Genomic DNA, 21415 nt, shown 5'->3' on the forward strand with positions numbered 1-21415 from the left:
GGGGTAAGAATGTATACACTTCTGCTACTTTGGCCATTAGGGCTTTAAATTGCCAGTTTCATATGTTAAAGTACCAGTAACATATTAAAGGACGGGTCTACTACTAAGGCCCGAAAACTCTCTATACCGACACGTATTTAACCAACGTGGAATTACCGACTTGTCAAAATACCGAAACACTGTTTTACCGACTATCGGTAAACCGACTACATGAATAAACAAAATTATAAAGATGTGTCATACAGCATGATATAAATATCAGTATTGTGTATTCTGTTTCGTAGTAATACGCATTGAATATGGCGGAGACGTTACGCGATTTTCCAGGAATCCTGGGAAATACATACACACCAGTTCTATCTCAAAGGAGTAAACCTATGTTGGAGCTCGACGGTTACCTTTACCATCTTGAAAGAAGCAGAGGGAATCGTCAGTGTTGGGGATGTAAGGAAAAGAAAGCACAAAGATGTAAAGGTAGAGAGGTAACTCTGTTAGTTGCAGAAGGAGAGCAACTATTAAAATCTGTTTGCCATGACCATACCGCAGACCCTACGGAGTTGCAGCGGTATAAGTTCAACAGTGATGTTAAATTAAGAGCCAAATACAGTAGAGACAACCCCTGTTCAATAGTTGACATAACTATGATGTCTACGGACGCTGTGCAAGGTATCCCTAGTAGACGTTCACTTCTGCAAACAGTTGGTAGGGTACGCAGGAGAGAAAATGTTGCTAATATGGATGTTTCTGTGAATATACGTAATCTTAATGTAGACCGTTACCACTTGAAATCGGGTGGTTTTATTGCAAAACGTGCAAAAGACAAGACTAGCCACACCGTGGTGTATGTATTTACAACTATAGCAAACTTGTCTGACATTAGCAGTGCTACTATTTGGCTGATGGATGGGACTTACTTCACTAAACAGGTTGATTGCCGACAACTATACAGTATACATGGCTTTATTAAATGTGGACAGTATAGTAAAGTAGTTCCACTAGTGTACGCTGTCATGAATAAAAAATCCTTAAAGTGTTATAATATGCTATGGCACAGTGTGTTTGAATTATTAAACAGTAACAGTCTGGGATGTAACGTAAAATTTGTACTTTGTGATTTTGAAGTAGCGGCTATTAAAAGTATCAGACTAAACATTGATGGGGCCAAGTCTAAAGGGTGTCTATTTCATTTTGGGCAGAACCTATGGAGGAAAGTACAGTCTTTAGGGTTGACAGTATTGTACAATACCAATGCTACCTTTCAATTACAAGTGAAATCGCTAGTATCATTAGCGTTTCTAGCAGAAGGTGATGTTAAAGATGTGTTTGAACAGCTACATTCCACCTTCCCAGTAGAAGGACGTGAATTACTGAAATATTTTAATGACTGGTATGTACATGGCAAGTTACGGAAATTTACTACTAGAATGAGGACTTCTATTAGATTTCCTCCTTTATTCCCTATGTCATTCTGGAATGTGTCTGATTTGAATGATTTAAATTTGACCCGTACGCAGAATTCTGTGGAAGCTTGGCATAGACGATTAAAGTGTTTGATAGGAATGAAGAACGTAGATCTACATCTAGTTATACAGGCTTTGGCACATGAACAAAATAGAGTAGATGAATTGCGTGTATGCATGTCATCTGGATTTCCACCTTCACCTAAAAAAAAGCGTAAACTATTAAAACGGCATGAACAATTCCGTACTGTTTTAAGTAACAGAGAACATTACAGCGCAGTGGAATTTGTTCGTAGTATTGCAAGGCTTCTTAAGTTGTAAATTTATTGTCGTATTGTAATTTGACGTGGTGCACTTTAATTTGAATGGCTGCACGTTAATTTGGAGCGTCAAGTACGATTGTACTCACTACATAAGTATTCGGACTGACAGTTGGGCTATAATAATATTGTGCAGTTACTTATGAAAAGTACCTTCAAGCTTCAGATTCTTTAGATGTGAGATGGATCACATTATTTTGCTTTAGTGTCACGGTTAAATTGTACATGTTATTGTGCAGCTTTAAATTGAACTTTGAATCTTCGGAAGCGTTACATGAGAGATGGATCACACTGTTTGGATTTATTTAATCTATTGTTATTTGCACCACTTCTTTATATGTTAATAATGCTTGATGTGACTATTTGCGTTTATATCGCGCTTTCATCAAATGAGATGTTGGCAGAGTTTTTGATCCATTGTCGGTCAGTTTGATGTCGGGAACTTTGATTTTCGGTGGTAGAAGCTGTCGGTATTTTCGTGTCGGTAAATTTATTGTCAGTAAATGACGTTTTCGGGCTTTAGTAGTAGACTCATTATAGGACTACTTAAACAGAAAATAATGTTGATTCCGGACTCTGCTGAATACAAAGAATTACAGGATTTAATGCATTTTGCTGAGAAGTTGGTAAACATACTTTGCATTGTGGTTTTGATTCTTTAGAAGCATCTTGCAGGGCTGCTGTCACTGGGTCTGTACTTAGAAGGCATGCTTGGCTTAAGGAGCAAAACTTGCCAGATCATGTTAAAGCTAAATTACTGGATGCTCCCTTAAACCAAGACCCGCCTGTTTGGCAACAAAGCAGAAGTCCCCAAAAAGATGGAGGAAAAAGCTAAATCTATGCAAACTGTTAACGATTTCCTGCAAGTACAGCTTCCAAGATTTAGTAGGCATTTGCCTTCAGAGAATTGGTCCTCTCCATTCTCTTCCAGGCCGTCTCAGTTCAAAGCCAGGAACAGCAGACCACCTAGGTAGGTTACAGTCTCAAGCTACGCACAGGCTTAAGCAGTGGGGGGGCTCCCACTTCCAAAGCAGGAAGTAGTAAGACACCCCCTTACGGAAAAATGTCACAATGACTTAACCTTAACCCTCCCAAGCCTTGCTCAACTGCCTGCTCCCTAAGGACGGAAGCTTGCCCTGCATGTAAAAAACTGGGAACTCATGACCCAGGACAAATGGGTTTTATATATAGTTTCTCAAGGATACAGATTCCACTTCCACACCCTACCCAACCCCAAACGGTTGGCCAGACCTACCCCAAATCAGTGGGCAGAGGCTCAACAGCAGGTTCTCTCTCTTCTAAGTATCAGGACTATTCAACCTGTCCCAGCAGAAGAAAGGTGATAGGGTTTTTATTCGACTTTTACTTGTACCCAGAAAAGACGGCTCCTGCCGTCCTATCTTGGACCTCTCAATTCTAAACACATTTTTGGTAATCCCAAAATTCAAAATGCTAACACTTCAACAGCTACTTCCTATGCTAGGCAAAGATGCCTGGTTGGCAACCTTAGACTTAAAAGAAGCTTACCTACACATTCCAATAAGGGAATCTTGCAGGAAATTCCTGCGCTTCAGGGTAGGCTCCATGCGCTATCAGTTCTCTGCTTTGGCTTATCTACTACGCCCAGGGTATTCACAAAGTGTCTAGCTCCAGCCATTGCATTTTGCAGGCAGAGAAATATTCAAATATACCCATAACTGGACGATTGTTTGATTCAGGCAAAAAGCCAGGACTTGCTATTAAAACATCTGGCATTCATACAGAAGCTTCTGTCCTCACTGGGGTACACCATAAACGAAAATAAATCTCACCTAGTACCCTGCCAACAGATTGTATTCCTGGGAGCAAGCTTGAACACAACTTCCCAGATAGTTTTCTTCACACCAGAGAAACAAGTTTATTTGACAACCTACTTCAAACTACTGGCCACAAAGACCCAGCTATCTGCAAGGAAAATTCTGCAAGCCCTGGGGTTTATGGCCTCTTGCATTCTACTAATTCCATATGCAAGACTGCATATGAGGAAACTACAATGGTATCTAAAAAGCCTATGGTGTTAACATTCTCAGGACCTGGAATCAATGATTCCTATCATTCCTTGTATAAAGACAGAGTTCCTTTGGTGGGCAGAGGCCTGCTACCACAACAAGGGGCTCCCTTTCACTGTATCCCCTGCCACCCAAACCCTAACAGATGCATCAGACTATGCATGGTAGGCTCACTTGGCAGGGCAGTGCATTCAGGACAAATGGAACCCAAGTCAGATGCACCTGCATATCAACCAAAAAGAAATGTTAGCTGTACAGAATTCCCTGACGGCCTTTAAAGTCCACATCCTTCCAGGACAAATTGGTAAAGACAGACAAACACCACAGTTATGTGGTACATAAACAAGCAGGGGGGAGCCCACTCGTACCCTCTCTGCAGACTAGCCATGGCTCTGTGGAACACAGCCTTGAGCTACCAAGTGCATCTACAAGCTCAATTCCTGCCAGGCAAGCTAAATTCACTGGCAGACAACCTAAGCAGAAATCTCATGGACCCACACGAATGGAAACTGGAACCAAAAATATTCAACCTCTTGAGGAACAAATTGGTTACTCCAGAGATGGACTTGTTTGCCTCCCCTCAGAACTACCAGTTGGACAAATTCTGCACAAGGACTCCCCACAGTCAAGCTTGGAAAGTGGATGCCCTGAGCTTTACCTGGGAAAGTTTCTCTGTTTATGGCTTTCCCCCTCTGCCTCTCCTCTCGAAGATTCTGCTAAAGATAAAACAGGACAAGCCAAGGACAATACTTAATTCACCAGACTGGCCATGCCAACACTGGTATCCCCTCTTGCTCAGTATGATACTGCTGGAGCCATGGCACCTACCTCAGACACCTTCTGTGCTGTCCCAGCAGGCGGGCCAGATTCTGCACCCTCAGCTTCAAACCCAGAACCTTGCAGCCTGGCTAATTCCTTGAGCTCTCCAATAGCATCCCTCAGTAAGCAGGTGCTAGATGTCATTCTGGAAGCAAGGAGGCCTAGTACTAGAAAATCTTATGCTGTAAAGTGGAAAAGATACTGTTCCTGGAGCCAGACTCTGGGGATGGGCACAACGGTGCGCAGCTTACCTCATATTCTTCAGTACTTAACAGAAATGCTCCACAAGGGCCTTTCCTTCTCGTCAATTAAAATTCATGCCTTTGCCATTTCAGATCATTATAATACTGAACCCACCCCTCTTCTCTCACCCCTTTCTAAAGCAATTCCTCCGAGGGGCCAAAAAGTTAAGACCACCCAGGAGACCCGCCTACTCCAGCCTGGGACCTTAACTTTGTATTGGAAAAGCTCACTCTTCCTCCTTTTGAGCCAGCTGCAGAGTTGAAATTCCTTTCTTGGAAAACGGCCTTCCCTTCTAGCCATCACTTCAGCAAGAAGAGTGTCTGAATTGCAGGCCCTCATGACAGTGGAGCCATTCATCATCTCCCATGCAGACAGGGTGTCCCTCGGGACTAATCCTTCCTTTATTCCCAAGGTGGTGTCTAGTGTGGCCCTTAATCAGTCCATTCATTTGCCTACTTTTTTCCCAAATCCACAAAACAAAGGAGAAGGAATACTGCACTCCTTGGACGTGCACAGGCAACTTAGATTTTATTTGGACAGGAGTAAGCCTCTCAGAAAATCTAAACAGTTGCTAGTTGACTTTGCTGCAGGGGCGGAGGGGAAGGACATTTCAAAGCAAACCATTTCTAAGTGGATAGCCCATTGCATTCATTTCTGCTGTAAGCACCATGGAAAACCTACCACACAGGGGATTAGATCTCATTCCACCAGAGCTGCATCTACCTCTACAGCCTTTCTCAGAGGTGTCCCTACCAGAGACATCCTAGAAGCTGCTACCTGGAGCTCTGTATATACCTTCACCAAGCACTACCACATGCCTATTTTTTTCTAAATCTAGAGCTGGTTTTGCCACTGCAGTTTTGCAGGGCTTAATAACTGGCCCTGATGCTCTCTAACTTCTCCTCCTTTCCTTAGCTTTCGGAATCGACCCAAATGTAAAGACTGCAACAGTGAAACACGAAGAACATAGTACAGTTGTGTACACTTACATAAATGTAGATGTTCGAGTTTATTCACTGTTGCAGTCCTGGTTACCCTCCCTCCAGCCCCCTGACTTCTCTTGGCTCTACCTTTCCTTCTTGTTTGGTGTATTTAAGCTTTCTGGTGTATTTGCTTTTTGATGGGGGTGTTGCGTAACATATAATTGCTTCCCATTGTGGGGGCACCTGACATCTGGGGCAAGAAAAACTGATATAATGGGGTCGGCTGCATGTTTTATACCCCTGACGACCTGACGTCATGGAAGAAGACAGCATCCGACGCAGGAATCCAAGACTCTGGTATTCAGGCCGGCTGAGAGCTACCTGCAGGCGGATAACCCAAATGTGATGTCTGCAGCAGTGAATACACTCTAACATCTGCATTTATGGTAAGTGTACACATCTATACTTTTTGTCTTTATGTACACCCATCAGATTGATGCAGTGTTAAACTGGCTTCAAGGTCTTCTGTTTAAGTAAATTTAAGTACTATACACATTACTAACTTATTAAATTCACAATCTTTAACACATTTTTGTTAACTCAGTGCATTAACATCACTAGATTCTACAGGGACCATGTGCTGTCATGAAGAAGAAATGGTGAATACATGAGATTTTCCTTGGGTTTAAAGTACTTTTGAAACATCTGTCTCACCGTTTCGCTAAGCTGTATTTGTTTCTCTCGGATCTAAAAATATTATAAACTTTCAGGGCTTCTTCCTCTGTGATAACCAGTAGTGTACGCACCACCTTTTAAAGTTTCTCTGTCATTCATCTTAGTCAGCATTAAATAAAATTTCTGGAGTTAGCATGTGGTTCTCTGACAATTTACACGGTCAGGAAAGGTTTCGTATTAGCTTTAATTATACCGTCTTTCAAATGAAAGACAAAATGACTGTACAGGTCTCCATCGTAAACTACTACAAGTCACTCTTCCATTTTGATATTTGTCCATCCCTTAATTAACTCCCAGATACAGTGCTGTGTGTATGCTGTGCTGCCTGTGTGTTGAACCTGCTGCAGTTACTGCAGGCAGTCAATGTGTTGCGCTTCTGGAACTGTTAAGGAATTCAGAGATGGACTGTAGTCTGAGATGTATAGTTTAATGCAGTGAATTTGCAGCATTCAATAGAGCATTTAAACTTAAGCTGCTTACATAATATAAGAAAAACATTGAGCTGTACAAGTAAAGTAAAACTGAAAAATGTTCTTTGCTTCTTCAGTTTAATCGTTCATGTTTTTCCTTTTCATTGCTCTGCACAGTTGTCATAGACCCTGCAAAGAAGAGCATATCACATATTACTGTGAGCACTTCAGGCATAAATGAGCTAGGAGTGTTGCTGTCAGCTTCATCAGCTTTACTTTGATAACTATGAAGAGCGAGTCAAGTACAGTCACATATCTGTACTCTGAAATTACTGAGTAAATGTATACTATGTTGATATCAAGTCATGTGGAATGAGGTTATTACACACAACAGGTGCTCTGCTTTTATAGCTGTTAGTCCTCTTGGCAGAGGATGCTTAGGGGCGATTTAATAGTTAGATGGAATACAGGCACATCTGTGAAAATAAATTGCAGTCCTTTAGTGAACAAAACTAAGAAACGATAGCTTTATATAATGTTTTGTAAAATGGAATTCTGTCCTTTTCTTTTGAAACTCTGGGCAAAACTGCAATCCAAATTGTAGCTTGCTACAGATCCCCTACCATGCCCCAGGATTCCCACTCCTTTTCTTGATATACTAGAAAATATTAGGGTTCAACCAAGCACCCTAATAATGGGAGATTTCAACTACCCCACCATTAACTGGGAAAACTACTTGTGTACCAACTCCTTCGTTTAACGCTTTCTAGAATTCATAAATTCCAATGGCCTGGATCAACTTATCCACACCCCAACCAGGGGCACAAATATCCTAGTCCTAGTCATTACCAACATGTGTGACCGGTGTTCTACACCTGAAGTCAAATCCTCGGTGGTCAGATCCAACCATAAGCTAATCACCATCAATATCCACATCCCACCCCCACCTTCCATCAAGGAAACAACTGAAAAATATTTTTTACAAAGCCAACTTCATGCTTCTTAAGGCAGAAGTGGCAAACTTCATGACACCTATGCAGATGGACAAATACAGTTATGGACTGCTGAATCCTACACAAATGCACTCTATAAGCACTTACACAAGTGCATGAATCGTGCTGTTGCAAACAGAACCAAGATGCTATCTTCCAAAAATAGGAAGCCAGACTGGTGGTCCCCTGCTGTAAACAAACTCTACAACAGAAGGAAGAAACTGTTGCAAAAGAGAGTAAAATCCCATGAGTGGAGAAGTACCCTGGTCATCCTCAGTAAGAAGCTAAGATCCCTCATAAAATCCTCCAAAGCTAGCTACGAAAACAAGATTACCACTGATTCCAAGGACACCCACAAAGCATTCTATAGCTATGTCAGAAATCTCAATGGCAACACCCAGATCTGCTCTGCGTTACAGCACAATGGGACGAAAATCACAGAACCAACTGATATCACCAACATCCTGGCTGATAGTTTCAGTGATAACTTTACCCCCTCTCCCCCCCAATGGGCCCATTGATGTACTGGAAGAATGCAGAGGCCCTGCAGTCACAACTGCACAGGTAAAAACTGCACTCTCCAAAGCCAAAAACAAAGCATCAATGGGACCCGACAGCATCCCAGGCTGTGTTCTACACTAACTTCAGAACAAACTGGCCCCCCCCACCTAAGCACCATGTTCAAACATAACCTCACATCAGTAATCCTTCGCAAACACAAACGTAGAAACCTGGAAACAGGGACCAAAAAGCAGTACAACTTTCGCCACAGAAGAGACAACTAATGAGCCACAGGATGCAAAAATTAATGAAGTGAAGCGCTTTTCATCTGCTCGAACAGCAGACTTCATCAGACCTGATGAAGTCTGCTGTTCGAGCAGACGAAAAGCGCTTCACTTCATTAATTTTTGCATCCTGTGGCTCATTAGTTGTCTCTTCTGTGGCGAAAGTTGTACTGCTTTTTGGTCCCTGTTTCCAGATAACCTCACATCAGGCTTTGTACCCACTGAATGGTGCACAGCAGCAGTTATTATCATTCCACAAAGGAGGAGCCACCACGGACCCTGGGAACCATCGCCCTATTAGCCTGATGAGTCTGGTCTGCAAGGCCATGGAACGTATCATGGAACTTGTAAACAAAGACGTTGGTAACCTCCAAACTCTGGAGCCCACCCAGTTCGGGTTTGTGAAAGGCAGATCATGCCTCCTGAACCTGATCGACAACTTTGAAACTGTCACCAAAGCCGTAGATGAGGGTAAGGCAGTTCACACAGCCTGTCTTGACCTTGCCAAGGCTTTCGACACCATCCCCCATTCTGGATTTATAGATAAACTCACTAAACTGGGTATAAATCCTTACATCGCAAGATGGGTCGCCAAGTGGCTCACTGACGGAACCCACACTGTAAAAGTTGCAGACTTCCAAGTCTGACTTCAAACCTGTGACAAGTGGAGTGCCACAGGGTTCAGTCCTGGGTCCTCTCCTATTTGGTATCTACTTCTCTGAAATACGGGCTAACACAGAGGGCCTCTGGCTGACCAAGTTCGCCGATGACTGCAAATTAGGAGCCATAGTAGAGTCCCCAAATGACATGGACATCCTACAGGAGGGCCTCACTGAGACAGATGCCTGGTGTCAGAGTCATGGCCTCAAGCTCAGTGCTAAAAAGTGCATTGTCATCCCCTTTGGAAAAAACTCTGTACCCATGAACTACCACATAGGTGTCATTCTGCAACGCCGAAGGTGTGATAAGAGACCTTGGGACTCAGGTGGACAGTAGTCTCCTTTGATAATCACATCGCCACAGTAGTCAGGAAATCCTTCTATGTGGCACACCTCATCATGAAAGGTTTCACATTCAGAAAAAGAGGTAATTGTTCCCCTCTACTCTGCTCTCATTAGATCCATTATAGAGTACAACGCCCCTTTTGGAATCTACCCCACAAGACATCTGCAACAGCTGGAAAGGCCTCAGAAGTACCTCACAGAGAGGATTACGGGTCTCAGATGCCCTACGCTGACTGTCTCAAAAAACTCCAGCTTTACTCCGTAGCATATTGCTTACTCTGATCTGACCTCTGCCTAATGTACAAAGCTATGTCAAACCCAGAGCTGTTGGACATTCTACACCGAAAGAAATCCCAATCCCACCAAGATCACACTCTTGGGACCTAAACCTGGTCACCACATTAAACAGAACATGCTGGAGGGATAGATTCCTGTCCCAGAGTCTTCCCATATTCTGGAACACACTTCCTATCTATGTCAAGCAAAGTTCCTCATTAGCAGTCTTTAAGAAAAATCTTGAGTGGATAGGAAATAGGAAATTCACTCCGGGGATCACTTCTGTGGCTCTGCTCGACAGGGGCACAGGAAAATAACTTACTTGGGTGGCGAAAGCCATGTAACCTTGTTGGCTAGGCTTGCAATAGGGTTCTTGGGACGATTGCCTAGTACCTACCTATGAACCTAAGAGCAAGCGAGCACAGCTAGATTGAAGGTCATTTATGTAGGTATTGCTTATTTCTGTGGATAAACTGCTGCAGTCCACTAATTGTGTTTGCATGTGTAATATGTCTTTTAATTTGCGATCTTTGCTGTACAAGTGCAGTCTCTGTGGTGTCTATAATTTCTTTGCAGCTCTTTAAACAGTTAAATTGTCTGATTCTTTTTTTTTACAGGTGCGGAATACAGATCCTGATGATCCAAACCGGGAGATGGTGGTCCAGTTGCTAGATGATTTCAAATTGTCTGGAGTAAATGGAACTCGTATCCTTTTTGGATTGGTGTGCAGTCTGTCTCAGCTTATAAGGATGCCATTGCTGTTTTGGGGATTGGGGTTTATGAGGACATTAGTCATATTCTGGAATACAATTTATGTTGCCTGTGCATTTATGTAAAATGGTGATGTGCTTTGCACCCCTAATCATGTTTGCAGACATGTACACAGCAAGCTGTATTGTGTAACAGAGCTTTAGTAGTGCTGGTCAGTTAGCAGCATGGAAATCTTACTCTTGTACAGCTTTTAGTGCCTTCTTTTGGACTGTGGAGTCCTTATTGTCTTAAGTGACAGAGGAGGATGGCTTCTCCCTGCGGAGTATGTTTGTGTGCAGCTCTGGCAGTGTTGTGTTGAGATGGGCTGCAGTGTACTCTGTAGTGGATGCTCCTTTTAATTGTAGTGCTTTGAACCAGTGGCTTTTCGTAAATGCATGTAGTGCCTGATGGGTGATTTTCTAAACTTTTTTCTGTCATCTGTTCATATTCATAAAGGGTAAGCTCTGTTTCACTTACCAGTTGATATTAACAGGTAGTGAGCCTAAAGCCTTGCATTTCCATGCCATTGTTTTCCGTACCATCTTATTTCTTAATATAACTCTGACCCAATATATTTCATTTGTGATGGTCCTCCCCATAGCTTTTCCATAGTTATTACATTACCAGAGAATGCATGCTTTTGTAGTTTATTACCTTGTAAGATTCTCCTCAATTTCTAGGACCTCACCAGTGAGTCTGCTGTTAACCTACCACTACAGCTATTATCTGCACTTCTTAATTCAATTTCCCAGCAGTCACCTTGCCCATGGTACCCCACTCCCACCCCCAAGTTATCCTGTACTTGATAATATTGCTTGCAGCAGTCAGTCTGACTTGATTAATTTTTCCCTTATTTTTGCAGCAGTCAACTTGTACTTTGACTACTGGGAGAGGAGATTACAATCTCCATTTGGTAATCCCCTTAACAACATTCTGACTTCACTTAATAACCTCCACCCTAGCTAGTCTGTGGTTAGATAACTTACTGACTCCCAGTAGTAAGTATGAATTTGGTATCTCTTTCCCAGCAGTTAATAACAGCCCCCTAAAAAAAAAATGTAGCTGTATTTCTGTGTTTGAATTCTGTTCTTTACACTGGTCAGACTGCACTTTGTCCCTTCCTCCAATGATGGCCAAGTCTGCTGGTATTTAACTCTTTCCCAACAGTCAGCATGCCGTTTACATCCCCTAGCAGTTGTCTTGCAGTTTGCAGCGGTACTTTACTCAGCGATGTTCTTCATGTTTCATTGTTGCAGTCATTACATTTGGGGTAATCTGCTGGCAGGTTGCCCTCAGTCAGACTGAATTCCAAAGTCTTGGGTCCTGCGTCAGTTGCTGCCTTCTCTTCCATGACATCAGGTCGTCAGGGGTATAAAACATGCAGCCGACACCATTTTCTTTAGTCTTTCTTGCTGTGCGGTGCCCGAAGCAGAAGCATTTCGCAAGTGCCGGTCGGCCGACTACTGGAATATTCAAGTTTGAGTTTCAGAACCGAAGTCTTCACTAAAGCTAAGTACCCCGTTGGGGAAACTTTTTTTCTTGCTTTTTACCAATGTCAGAAAAAGTTAATAATTGTATTCCTTTTGGGAAACAAATACCTCATAAGGATTTCCATTTGTACTGTATTCCTTGCCTAGGCCTTGATCACAACCTGCCTGGCTGTCGGTTTTGTGCTAGATTTAACCAACGCACTAATAAACGTTGGTATATTTTTGCATCAAAGTATTTTGGAAACAGATTTAACTACCCAGAAATGTCGTCAAATAGCAATCCGACTACCAGAGTACATAAAAAACACAAAGAAAAGGACAGAGAAAGGCAGTAGAGATCTAAAACCGATGACAAAGCTTCTCCTAAGCCAGTCACCGGTACTCAGTGAGGTGCCTTCGCAGCCCCTGATACCTGCTACCTTCAAGTCGCAGGCCTCTACCGACACCCATGTGGAGTCCGGCATGCCGCAAGATACTCAAGGTATTGGACCGACTGATATATCTTCCTCGGATGGGTCCGGAGCCGCTGAGCAGGCACCGGCTTCTGAGGGTGTATTCAGACCTCAACATTTGTACATCAAACTGACAACAGCTGCAAAACCAAAGACAAAAGCAACTTCTAAAACTAAAAAAACCGACACATGAGCCACGTGTACAGGCCTCTATGCCTAAAAAACAGATGATCAAAATGGCTGAAGACCTTATTACCTTGATCAGGGGGTACCCATCCCCCCTCCAGATAAGAGGCCCAGGCAAGACACTGATTATGAATCTTCAGATCAGGTTTCTATTTCTTCTGATTCCTCTTCTGATCAGCAATTATCTATACCTCCCTATGAAGATTCTGGTGCTGAGGAGTCTATTCCATCTGCATCTCCTCCTGAGGATTTTTCATTTGGAGAAATCAAGACTTCTCAGAATCAAAAAAGAGGCTCTGGATTTCCTTCTCCCTCAGCACAAGCCTTTAGCCATTCTCCCTGTTTTAGACATTGTGGATGATGTATTTTCAGAGTCAAGCTTGACCCCCGACTCCTTACCTCTGGCTCCCAGTAAGCCTGACCAATATTACAGGGTCCCTGACTCACATAAAATTTTTATTTAGAAACCCTGCTGATGATCCTGAAACTATTTCACAGGGTCCAAAGGGAGTTAAGGCCTCAACAGCAAAAAATCCTACCCCCTCTGACAGAGATTCAAGGGCACTGGACAGATAGGGAAAAAAAGCTTTATACATCTGCAACCTTGGCAATCAGGGCCTTAAACTGTCAGTTTCATATGCTTAAGTACCAACAACATGTTATGGGATTGCTGAAACAGAAAAGGATGTTAATTTCAGAATGTGCAGAAAATAAGGAATTATTGCATGCAGCTTAACAAGTTGGAAAGCATACTTTGCAATGTGGTTTTGATTCTTTAGAGGCCTCCTGCAAGGCCGCAGTTACTGGATCTGTGATTAGGAGGCGTGCCTGGTTAAAGGAGCAAAATTTGCCTGATCATGTTAAAGCTAAATTGCAAGATGCGCCTTTACAGCATGATACTCTGTTTGGTATTAAGGCAGAAGAGGTTTTAAAGAAAATGGAAGACAAAGCTAAGTCTATGCAAACTGTTAAAGACTTACAAGTGCAGCTGCTAAGATTCAGTAGACACTGGCCTACAAAAAAATTGGTCCTTTCCTGTGTCAGAGTTCAAAAGGGCAAATCCAGAAGCCCTTCCAGATACCAGGCGCAAGACTCGTACAGGTCAAAGCAATGGGGCGCATCCACCTCCAAATCTGGAGGAAATAAAGCGCAAACCTACAGAAAGCAATCCCAATGACTTCCCTCTGCCTACACCAAGCACTTATCTTTTGGCAGCACCCATAGGGGGAAAATTAGCACTTTTTGCTCAAAATTGGCAGTTAATAACCCAGGACAAGTGGGTACTAAACATGGTATGACAGGATACAGATTCCATTTCCACACTCTGCCAATGGCAAATGGTTGGCCAGATATTCCAAAAAAATCAATGGGCAGAGGCACAGAAACAGGTTACGTCCCTCATGGATATGGGGGCCATTCAGACAGTACCAGAACAGGAAAAGGACAGGGTTTTTACTCAAGACTGTTCTTGGTTCCCAGAAAGGACAAGGCCTGGCGGCCAATACTGGATTTATCGATTTTGAACACATACCTGGACATTCCAAAATTCAAAATGCTGACTTTGCAGCAGCTTCTGCCCATGCTGGGCAAGAATGCATAGCTGGTGACTTTAGACCTAAAAGAGGCATACCTGCATGTCCCAATAAGACAGTCATGCAGAAGATACCTCAGATTCAAGGCTGGCTTAATGCATTACCAATTCTCTGCACTGCCCTTTGGCTTATCTACTGCGCCCAGGGTCTTTGCAAAGTGCCTGGCACCAGTAATTGCATTTTGCAGACAAAGAAGTATACAAATATATCCTTACTTGGACGACTCTCATTCAAGCAGAGAACAAGGACACTCCTCTTTGACACTTGGCGTGATTATCAAAGTCTTGGGTCCTGCGTCAGTTGCTGTCTCATCTTCTGTGACATTAGGTAGTCAGGGGTATAAAGCATGCAGCCGACGCCATTACATCAGTCTTTCTTGCCGCGCGGTGCCCGAAGCAGAAGCAGTTCGCAAGTGCTGGTCGGCCGACTCCTGAAATTTTCGTTTTCGAGTTTCAAATCCGAAGTCTTCAACAAAGCGAAGTACCCCATTGGGGATCCTTTTTCTTGCTCTAAGCTGATGTTAGAAAAAGTTAACAATTGTATTACTTGTGGAAAGCAAATACCTCAAAGATTTTCATTTGTACTACATTCCTTGCTTAGGCCCAGACCATGACGTCCCTAGCTGTCAGTTTTGTGCCTTATTCAGTCCTCTAACTATTCGTCGTCAGTTCATTTTTGCATCTAACTATTTCGGTACTCTGTTCAATTATCCAGAAATGGCTTTGTTAAGCCATCCGACTACCGGCATTCCAAAAAAACGCCAAGATAGACCGACCGCATAGGTCCAGAGCTGCTGACGATGCTTCCGTTAAGCTAGTCGCCAGTTCGCCGGTACTCAGTGAGGCGCTTTCGCAACCCCTGATACCTGCTACTTCAGATTCGCAGGCCTCTACTGAGACCCATTCGGAGTCCGGTGTGCCGCGAGATGCTTTTTCGACTATGGAATCTGCGGATGTCTGTAGGTTGGATGGGTCCAGAGCCGCTGTGCAGGCACCGGCTTCTGAGGGTGTATTCAGGCCTACTGACTTGCATATTAAACTGACGCCATCTTCTTCTTCAAGGCCTAAAACTACAGCCACGCCTAGAAAGCAGACTCCCAGACCGCATGGTCAGGCCTCTATGCCTAAAAAACAAATAAGAATGGCTGAAGACCTTATTACTCTAATCAGAGGAAACCACCCTTCTCCCTCTAATAGACCTAGAACTGATTTTCCTTCTGATCAGGATTCTGAAATTTTTGTTTCTTCTGATGACCAGGATTTGCCCTTATCTACCTATGAGGATTCTGATGCAGAGGACTCCATTCCCTCTGCTTCCCCTCCAGAAGATTTCTCTTTTGGTGAAACTTTGCATACTGTTAGGGAGCATTTCTGCTGGGAAGGCCAGGATTACTCTTACTCCAAAAAGAGGCTTAGGGAATTCTTACTTCTACCTCAGCACAGGCCTTTAGCTATCCCTCCTGTACTGGACATCGTAGATGATGCCTTCTTGGAATCTAGCCTGGCCCCAGACGCTTTACCTCCAGCACCCAGGAAACCTGTCCGGTATTAGAGTCCCTGACTCTCACAAGTTCCTCTTTTAGAATTCTACTGCAGATCCAGAGAGAATTTCACAGGGACACAAAAGCTTTAAGGCTACTACTGCCAAAAATCCTGCCCCCTCTGATAGAGATTCCAGGGCCCTGGACAGATGGGGAAAGAAAGTATACACTTCTGCTACTTTAGCCATTAGGGCCTTAAACTGCCAGTTTCATATGTTAAAGTATCAACAGCATATTATTGGATTACTTAAAGAGAAGATGATGTTGATTCATGACTGTACTGAAAAGGATTTAATGCATTCTGCTGAACAAGTTGGTAAACATACTTGCAGTGTGGTTTTGATTCATTAGAGGCATCTTGCAGGGCTGCTGTCACTGGGTCTGTACTTGGAAGGCATGCTTGGCTTAAGGAGTAAAACCGCCTGTTTGGCAACAAAGCAGAAGTACTTAAAAAGATGGAGGAAAAAGATAAGTCTATGCAAACTGTTAAAGATTTCCTGCAAGTACAGCCTCCCAGATTTAGTAGGCACTGGCCTTCTAAGAATTGGTCCTTTTCTGTCTCTTCCTTGCCTTCTCAGTCCAAACCCAGGACCAGCAGACCACCCAGGCTTCAGTCTCGAGATGCTCACAGATGTAAGCAGTGGGAGGCTCCCATTTGCAAAGCTGGAAGTAGTAAGGAAACCACCCTTCTCCCTCTAATAGAATGGTAAACTGTCACAATGACTTAACCTTAAACCTTCCAAGCCCTGCTCAACTGACTGTTCCTTTAGGGGGAAAGATCCCCTTGCATGCAAAAAACTGGGAACTCATTAACCAGGACAAATGGATTTTAAATTCTGTTTCCCAAAAATACAGATTCCACTTCCACTCCTTACCAACCCCAAACGGTTGGCTGGACCTACCCCCAAATCAGTGGGCAGAGGCTCAAAAGCAGGTTCTCTCTCTCCTAAGTATCAGGGCTATTCAACCTGTCCCAGAAGAGGAAAGGGTACAAGGTTTTTACTCAAGACTTTTCCTGGTACATTGAAAAGACCATTCCTGGCGCTCTATCCTTGATCTGTCTATCCTAAATACTTTTTTGGTAATCCCAAAATTCAAAATGCTAACTCTTCATCAGCTGCTTCCCATGCTAGGCAAAAATGCCTGGTTGGCAACATTGGATTTAAAGGAAGCTTAACTGCATATCCTAATAAAGGAATCTTGCAGGAAATACCTACGCTTCAGAGCATGCTACATGCGCTATCAGTTATCTGCACTGCCCTTTGGCTTATCTACTGTGCCCAGGGTATTCACAAAGTGCCTAGCTTCAGTCATTGCATTCTGCAGGCAAAGAAATATTCAAATATACCCATACTTGGAAGTTTGTCTAATTCAGGCAGAAAGACAGGACATTCTGTTAAAATCGTCTGGCATTTGTAAAGAAACTACTAACTTCACTGGGGTACACCATAAACGAAAAGAAATCACACCTAGTACCCTGCCAACAAATTGTATTCCTGGGAGCAAGCTTGAATACAACTTCCCAGATAGCCTACTTCACGCCAGAGAAATAAGATGTTCTTCATGTTTCACTGTTGCAGTCATTACATTAGGGTAATCTGCTGGCAGGTTGCCCTCAGTCGGCCTGATTAACAAAGTCTTGGGTCCTGCGTCGGTTGCTGTCCCTTCCATGACGTCAGGTCGTCAGGGGTATAAAACATGCAGCCGATGCCATTGCACCAGTCTTTCTTGCCGTGCGGTGCCCGAAGCAGAAGCAGTTCGCAAGTGCCAGTCAGCGACTCCTGAAATTTTCGTTTTCGAGTTTCAGAACTGAAGTCTTCAACTTATAGCTAAGTACCCTGTTGGAGAAACTTTTTCTTGCTCCTCCTCACCGATGTCCGTAAAAGTTAATAATTGCATTACTTGTGGAAAGCAGATACCTCAAAGATTTTCACTCCTACTGTATTCCTTGCCTAAGCCCTGACCATGATGTACCTTGCTGTTTTGTGCTTTAATCAGTGCACTATCCGTTGTCAGTATATTTTTCCCTCTAAATATTTCGGTTCTCCATTTAATTATCCAGAAATGTCATCAGTTCGCCATTCGACTACTGGGATTCCGAGAAAACGCAGATAGACAGAGACAGGCCGTCGAGGTCCAAAACTGCCAACAATGCTTCACCTAAGCCAGTCGCCAGTTCGCCGGTAGGTACTCAGTGAGGTGCTTTCGCAGCCCCTGATACCCGCTACTTCTAATTCGCAGCTCTCTGCTGAGACCCATTCGGAGTCCGGTATGCCACGAGATACTTCACGTATGGAACCCGCAGATGTCTCTTCCTTGGGTGGGTCTGGGGCTGCTGTGCAGACACCGGCTTCTGAGGGTGTATTCAGGCCTACAGACTTGTATATTAAATTGACACCACCTTCATTACTAAGGCCTAAATCTCGATCCTTGCCTAAAAAACTGACGCCAAGGCCACATGTTCAGGCCCCTATGCCTAAAAAACAAATGATAAAAATGGCTGAAAATCTAATTGCTGTAATCAGGGGTAGTCAACCCCCCCCCCCCCCCCAAAAAGGCTTAGGGCTGAGCTTGATTATGAATCTTCTGATCAGGATTCTGTTGCTTCTGACTCTTCTAATGACCTGGATTTGTCCATACCTACTTTTTCTTTTAAAGACATATAACACCAACAAATAAGCACACTAGTGTACAAACAAATAACTTAACATACAATTCTCATTACTCCTAAATAGTCATATTGTATGTATGAAACAACTATATGAAAAAACTTGTGTATATAAAACAAATAAAATTAAATTAAAATAGAAATAAAAAATATAAAATAATGCTTAATTAATATATGGTGTTATTAATATGTGCTTATTTGTTGGTGTCCTAAGTCTTTAAAAGAAAAGTATTGTTGACTTGTTGGCGCCAAAAAGTTTATTTAAAAGTTGGGAGATTTACTGTTGTGTGTTCTGATGAAGCTTGCAGTTTGCAAGTGAAAGCGCTTATTATTGGATTACTTAAACAGAAGATGATGTTGATTCATGACTGTACTGAAAATAAAGAATTACAGGATTTAATGCATTCTGCTGAACAAGGTGGTAAACATACTTGCAGTGTGGTTTTGATTCATTAGAGGCATTAGAGCGCTTAACTTTTGGATGTACAACGTATTTATTCAATAGAACTTCAACTTGTTTTGTGAAATTCGTTGAAGACATATTCATGGTTTTATGTTTCTGAATGGATTTGTGTTGGTAAAACTACTGCTTTACAGAGAGGCGCTAGTCTCAAGACACCTGAGGACTGTAACGTTCTGTTTTATTCGTTTGGTTCAGCAGTACCCCTTCTAATAGAGATTCCAGGGTGCTGGATAGATGGGGTAAAAAGGTTTACACTTCTGCAACCTTGGCAATCAGGGCTTTAAACTGTCAATTTCATATGCTAAAATATCAACAGCACATCATGGGACTGCTTAAACAGAACATGTTAATTTCTAACTGTGTGGAAAACAAAGATTTACAGGATTTATTCCATTCAGCTGAACAAGTTGGAAAACCTACTTTGCAATGTGGTTTTGATTCATTGGAGGTCTCTTGCAGGGCTGCTGTAACTGGGTCTGTGCTAAGAAGGCATGCTTGTCTCAGAACAAAATCTGCCTGATCATGTTAAAGCAAAATTGTTGGATGCTCCTTTACAACAGGACCGTCTCTTTGGTAATAAGGCTGAAGAAGTTTTAAAAAAGACTGAAGATAAAGCTAAATCTATGCAAACTGTGAAATATTTCTTACAAGTGCAACCTCCAAGATTTAGTAGGCACTGGCCTACTAAGAACTGGTCCTTTCCAGTCACTTTGAGAGCCACTCAAGTCAAACCCAGACGTTCCAAAGGCTCCAGGTTTCAGTTCTCAAGGGACTTTCAGAACAAAACAATGGTGTGCCTCCTCTTCCAAATCTGGAAACAAATAAAAACGAAAACCACCAACTTCAGGTACAAATAACTCAGGTCCCAGAACTGCAGAAAAAGAAATTTAATATCCACTGCGTGTCAGATACAATAGCAGCAAAGAACGGTATCCACAAATACAATACGTTTGTTAAAACACAACGTTTCGTCATCAACTTCATCAGTAATGGCCAATGTAAAAAAACTTTCCTTTATATAATGCATTTTATGCAATTAACATTTGAATTAACCAATCGTATTGTAGAATACATTATTTTCGCCCTAAATACTTTAAAAATCACCATAAAACCAATGAAAGTATTTGAATATAATGTTAAATATTAATATATATATATATATGTGCACATCAATAAATACATATGTTAAAATAATAGTTTAATATAAATTTCTAAAAGGTTTTAGATTCTTTCACTATTAGTTCAATATACTATTCCTTGTGTATAGTGATTAGCACCATCTAGTGGTTAAATACAAGACCACAATAAATACACAGTGAAACTACAATAAACAAAATAAAGAAAATTTTAGTATTTAAAACCTGCTGATTGTATTACCTGAAAATTTCATTTTAATAGGTTTAAATAAACTTATCACATATTATAAAATTGTTAAAATTCCTTAATAAAAATGCCTTAATAAAAATGAATATTATTTGTGCTTAAATGTGTTTCTTTATATGTACCTCCTAGAGCTTTGCTGCCCTTAACTTAAGAACTGGTGCAAGAGATACCATATCATTTAAACCCAGGTTCCTACCTGAGTCAAGTACTAACTGCCAGTGTAACTCTCTATATTCAATCAACGTTTCCCACATACCACCCCTGGGGTTGTGTGGAACTACTTCAAGCACAAAAAATTGGTATTCTGTTGTTTGACATTTCATAGAATGTTTGCTCAGTGCATTTTTGTCTTTTTTCATTCTGACATCATAAAGGTGCTCATAAATCCTTTGTTTGAGCTTTCTCTCGCTTTTTCCAATATAAAAGGATGAGCATTTCTTGCATGTAGCAATGTAAATAATGCCACTGGTGTCACAATTTGCAAAACTATCCAAAAATAAAGTCTTGTTCCTAGCCTCCAAATACATTGAGCTACCAGTCTGTAAATAGGTACAATAATTGCACCTTCCACATTTAAATAATCCTTTCTTTGGTTTGCTATTCTTAGTTGTTCTATTTAGTTTTTGACCATTTTCTAAAATATTCTTTATATTTCTCCCTTTTCGATAAGTATGTGTTATTTCCTTATCAAAAATGCCTTCTAAATCAGAAATTTCTGAAAAGGCATTCCATTCTTTAGCAAAAATTTCTTTAATTAAAAATGAATATTGGTTAAAAGTCGTGACTAACCCTGCACTGTATTGATCATTGTCACCATTGATATTTTGCCTCATTGCTGTTGTGTCTTTTTTACCTAAAATAGGCGCAAAGGGACCC

General features: G+C 42.0%; 1 protein-coding gene across 3 annotated transcripts in view; it reads left to right on the plus strand.

Moving 5' to 3' along the window:
- Nucleotides 1-21415, plus strand: part of LOC122806267 (SRSF protein kinase 1-like) — a 1654485-nt gene that overhangs the window by 719993 nt on the left and 913077 nt on the right. For all 3 annotated transcript variants that reach the window (XM_044076540.1, XM_044076542.1, XM_044076541.1), the window contains exon 5: nucleotides 10633-10720. In XM_044076540.1, the coding sequence (XP_043932475.1) occupies nucleotides 10633-10720 (88 nt within the window). The remainder of the gene's footprint in view (nucleotides 1-10632; nucleotides 10721-21415) is intronic.

Source organism: Protopterus annectens, chromosome 7.part0 (assembly GCF_019279795.1).
Source record: "Protopterus annectens isolate FY-2018-M chromosome 7.part0, PAN1.0, whole genome shotgun sequence".
NCBI classification, from domain to species: domain Eukaryota; kingdom Metazoa; phylum Chordata; order Ceratodontiformes; family Protopteridae; genus Protopterus; species Protopterus annectens.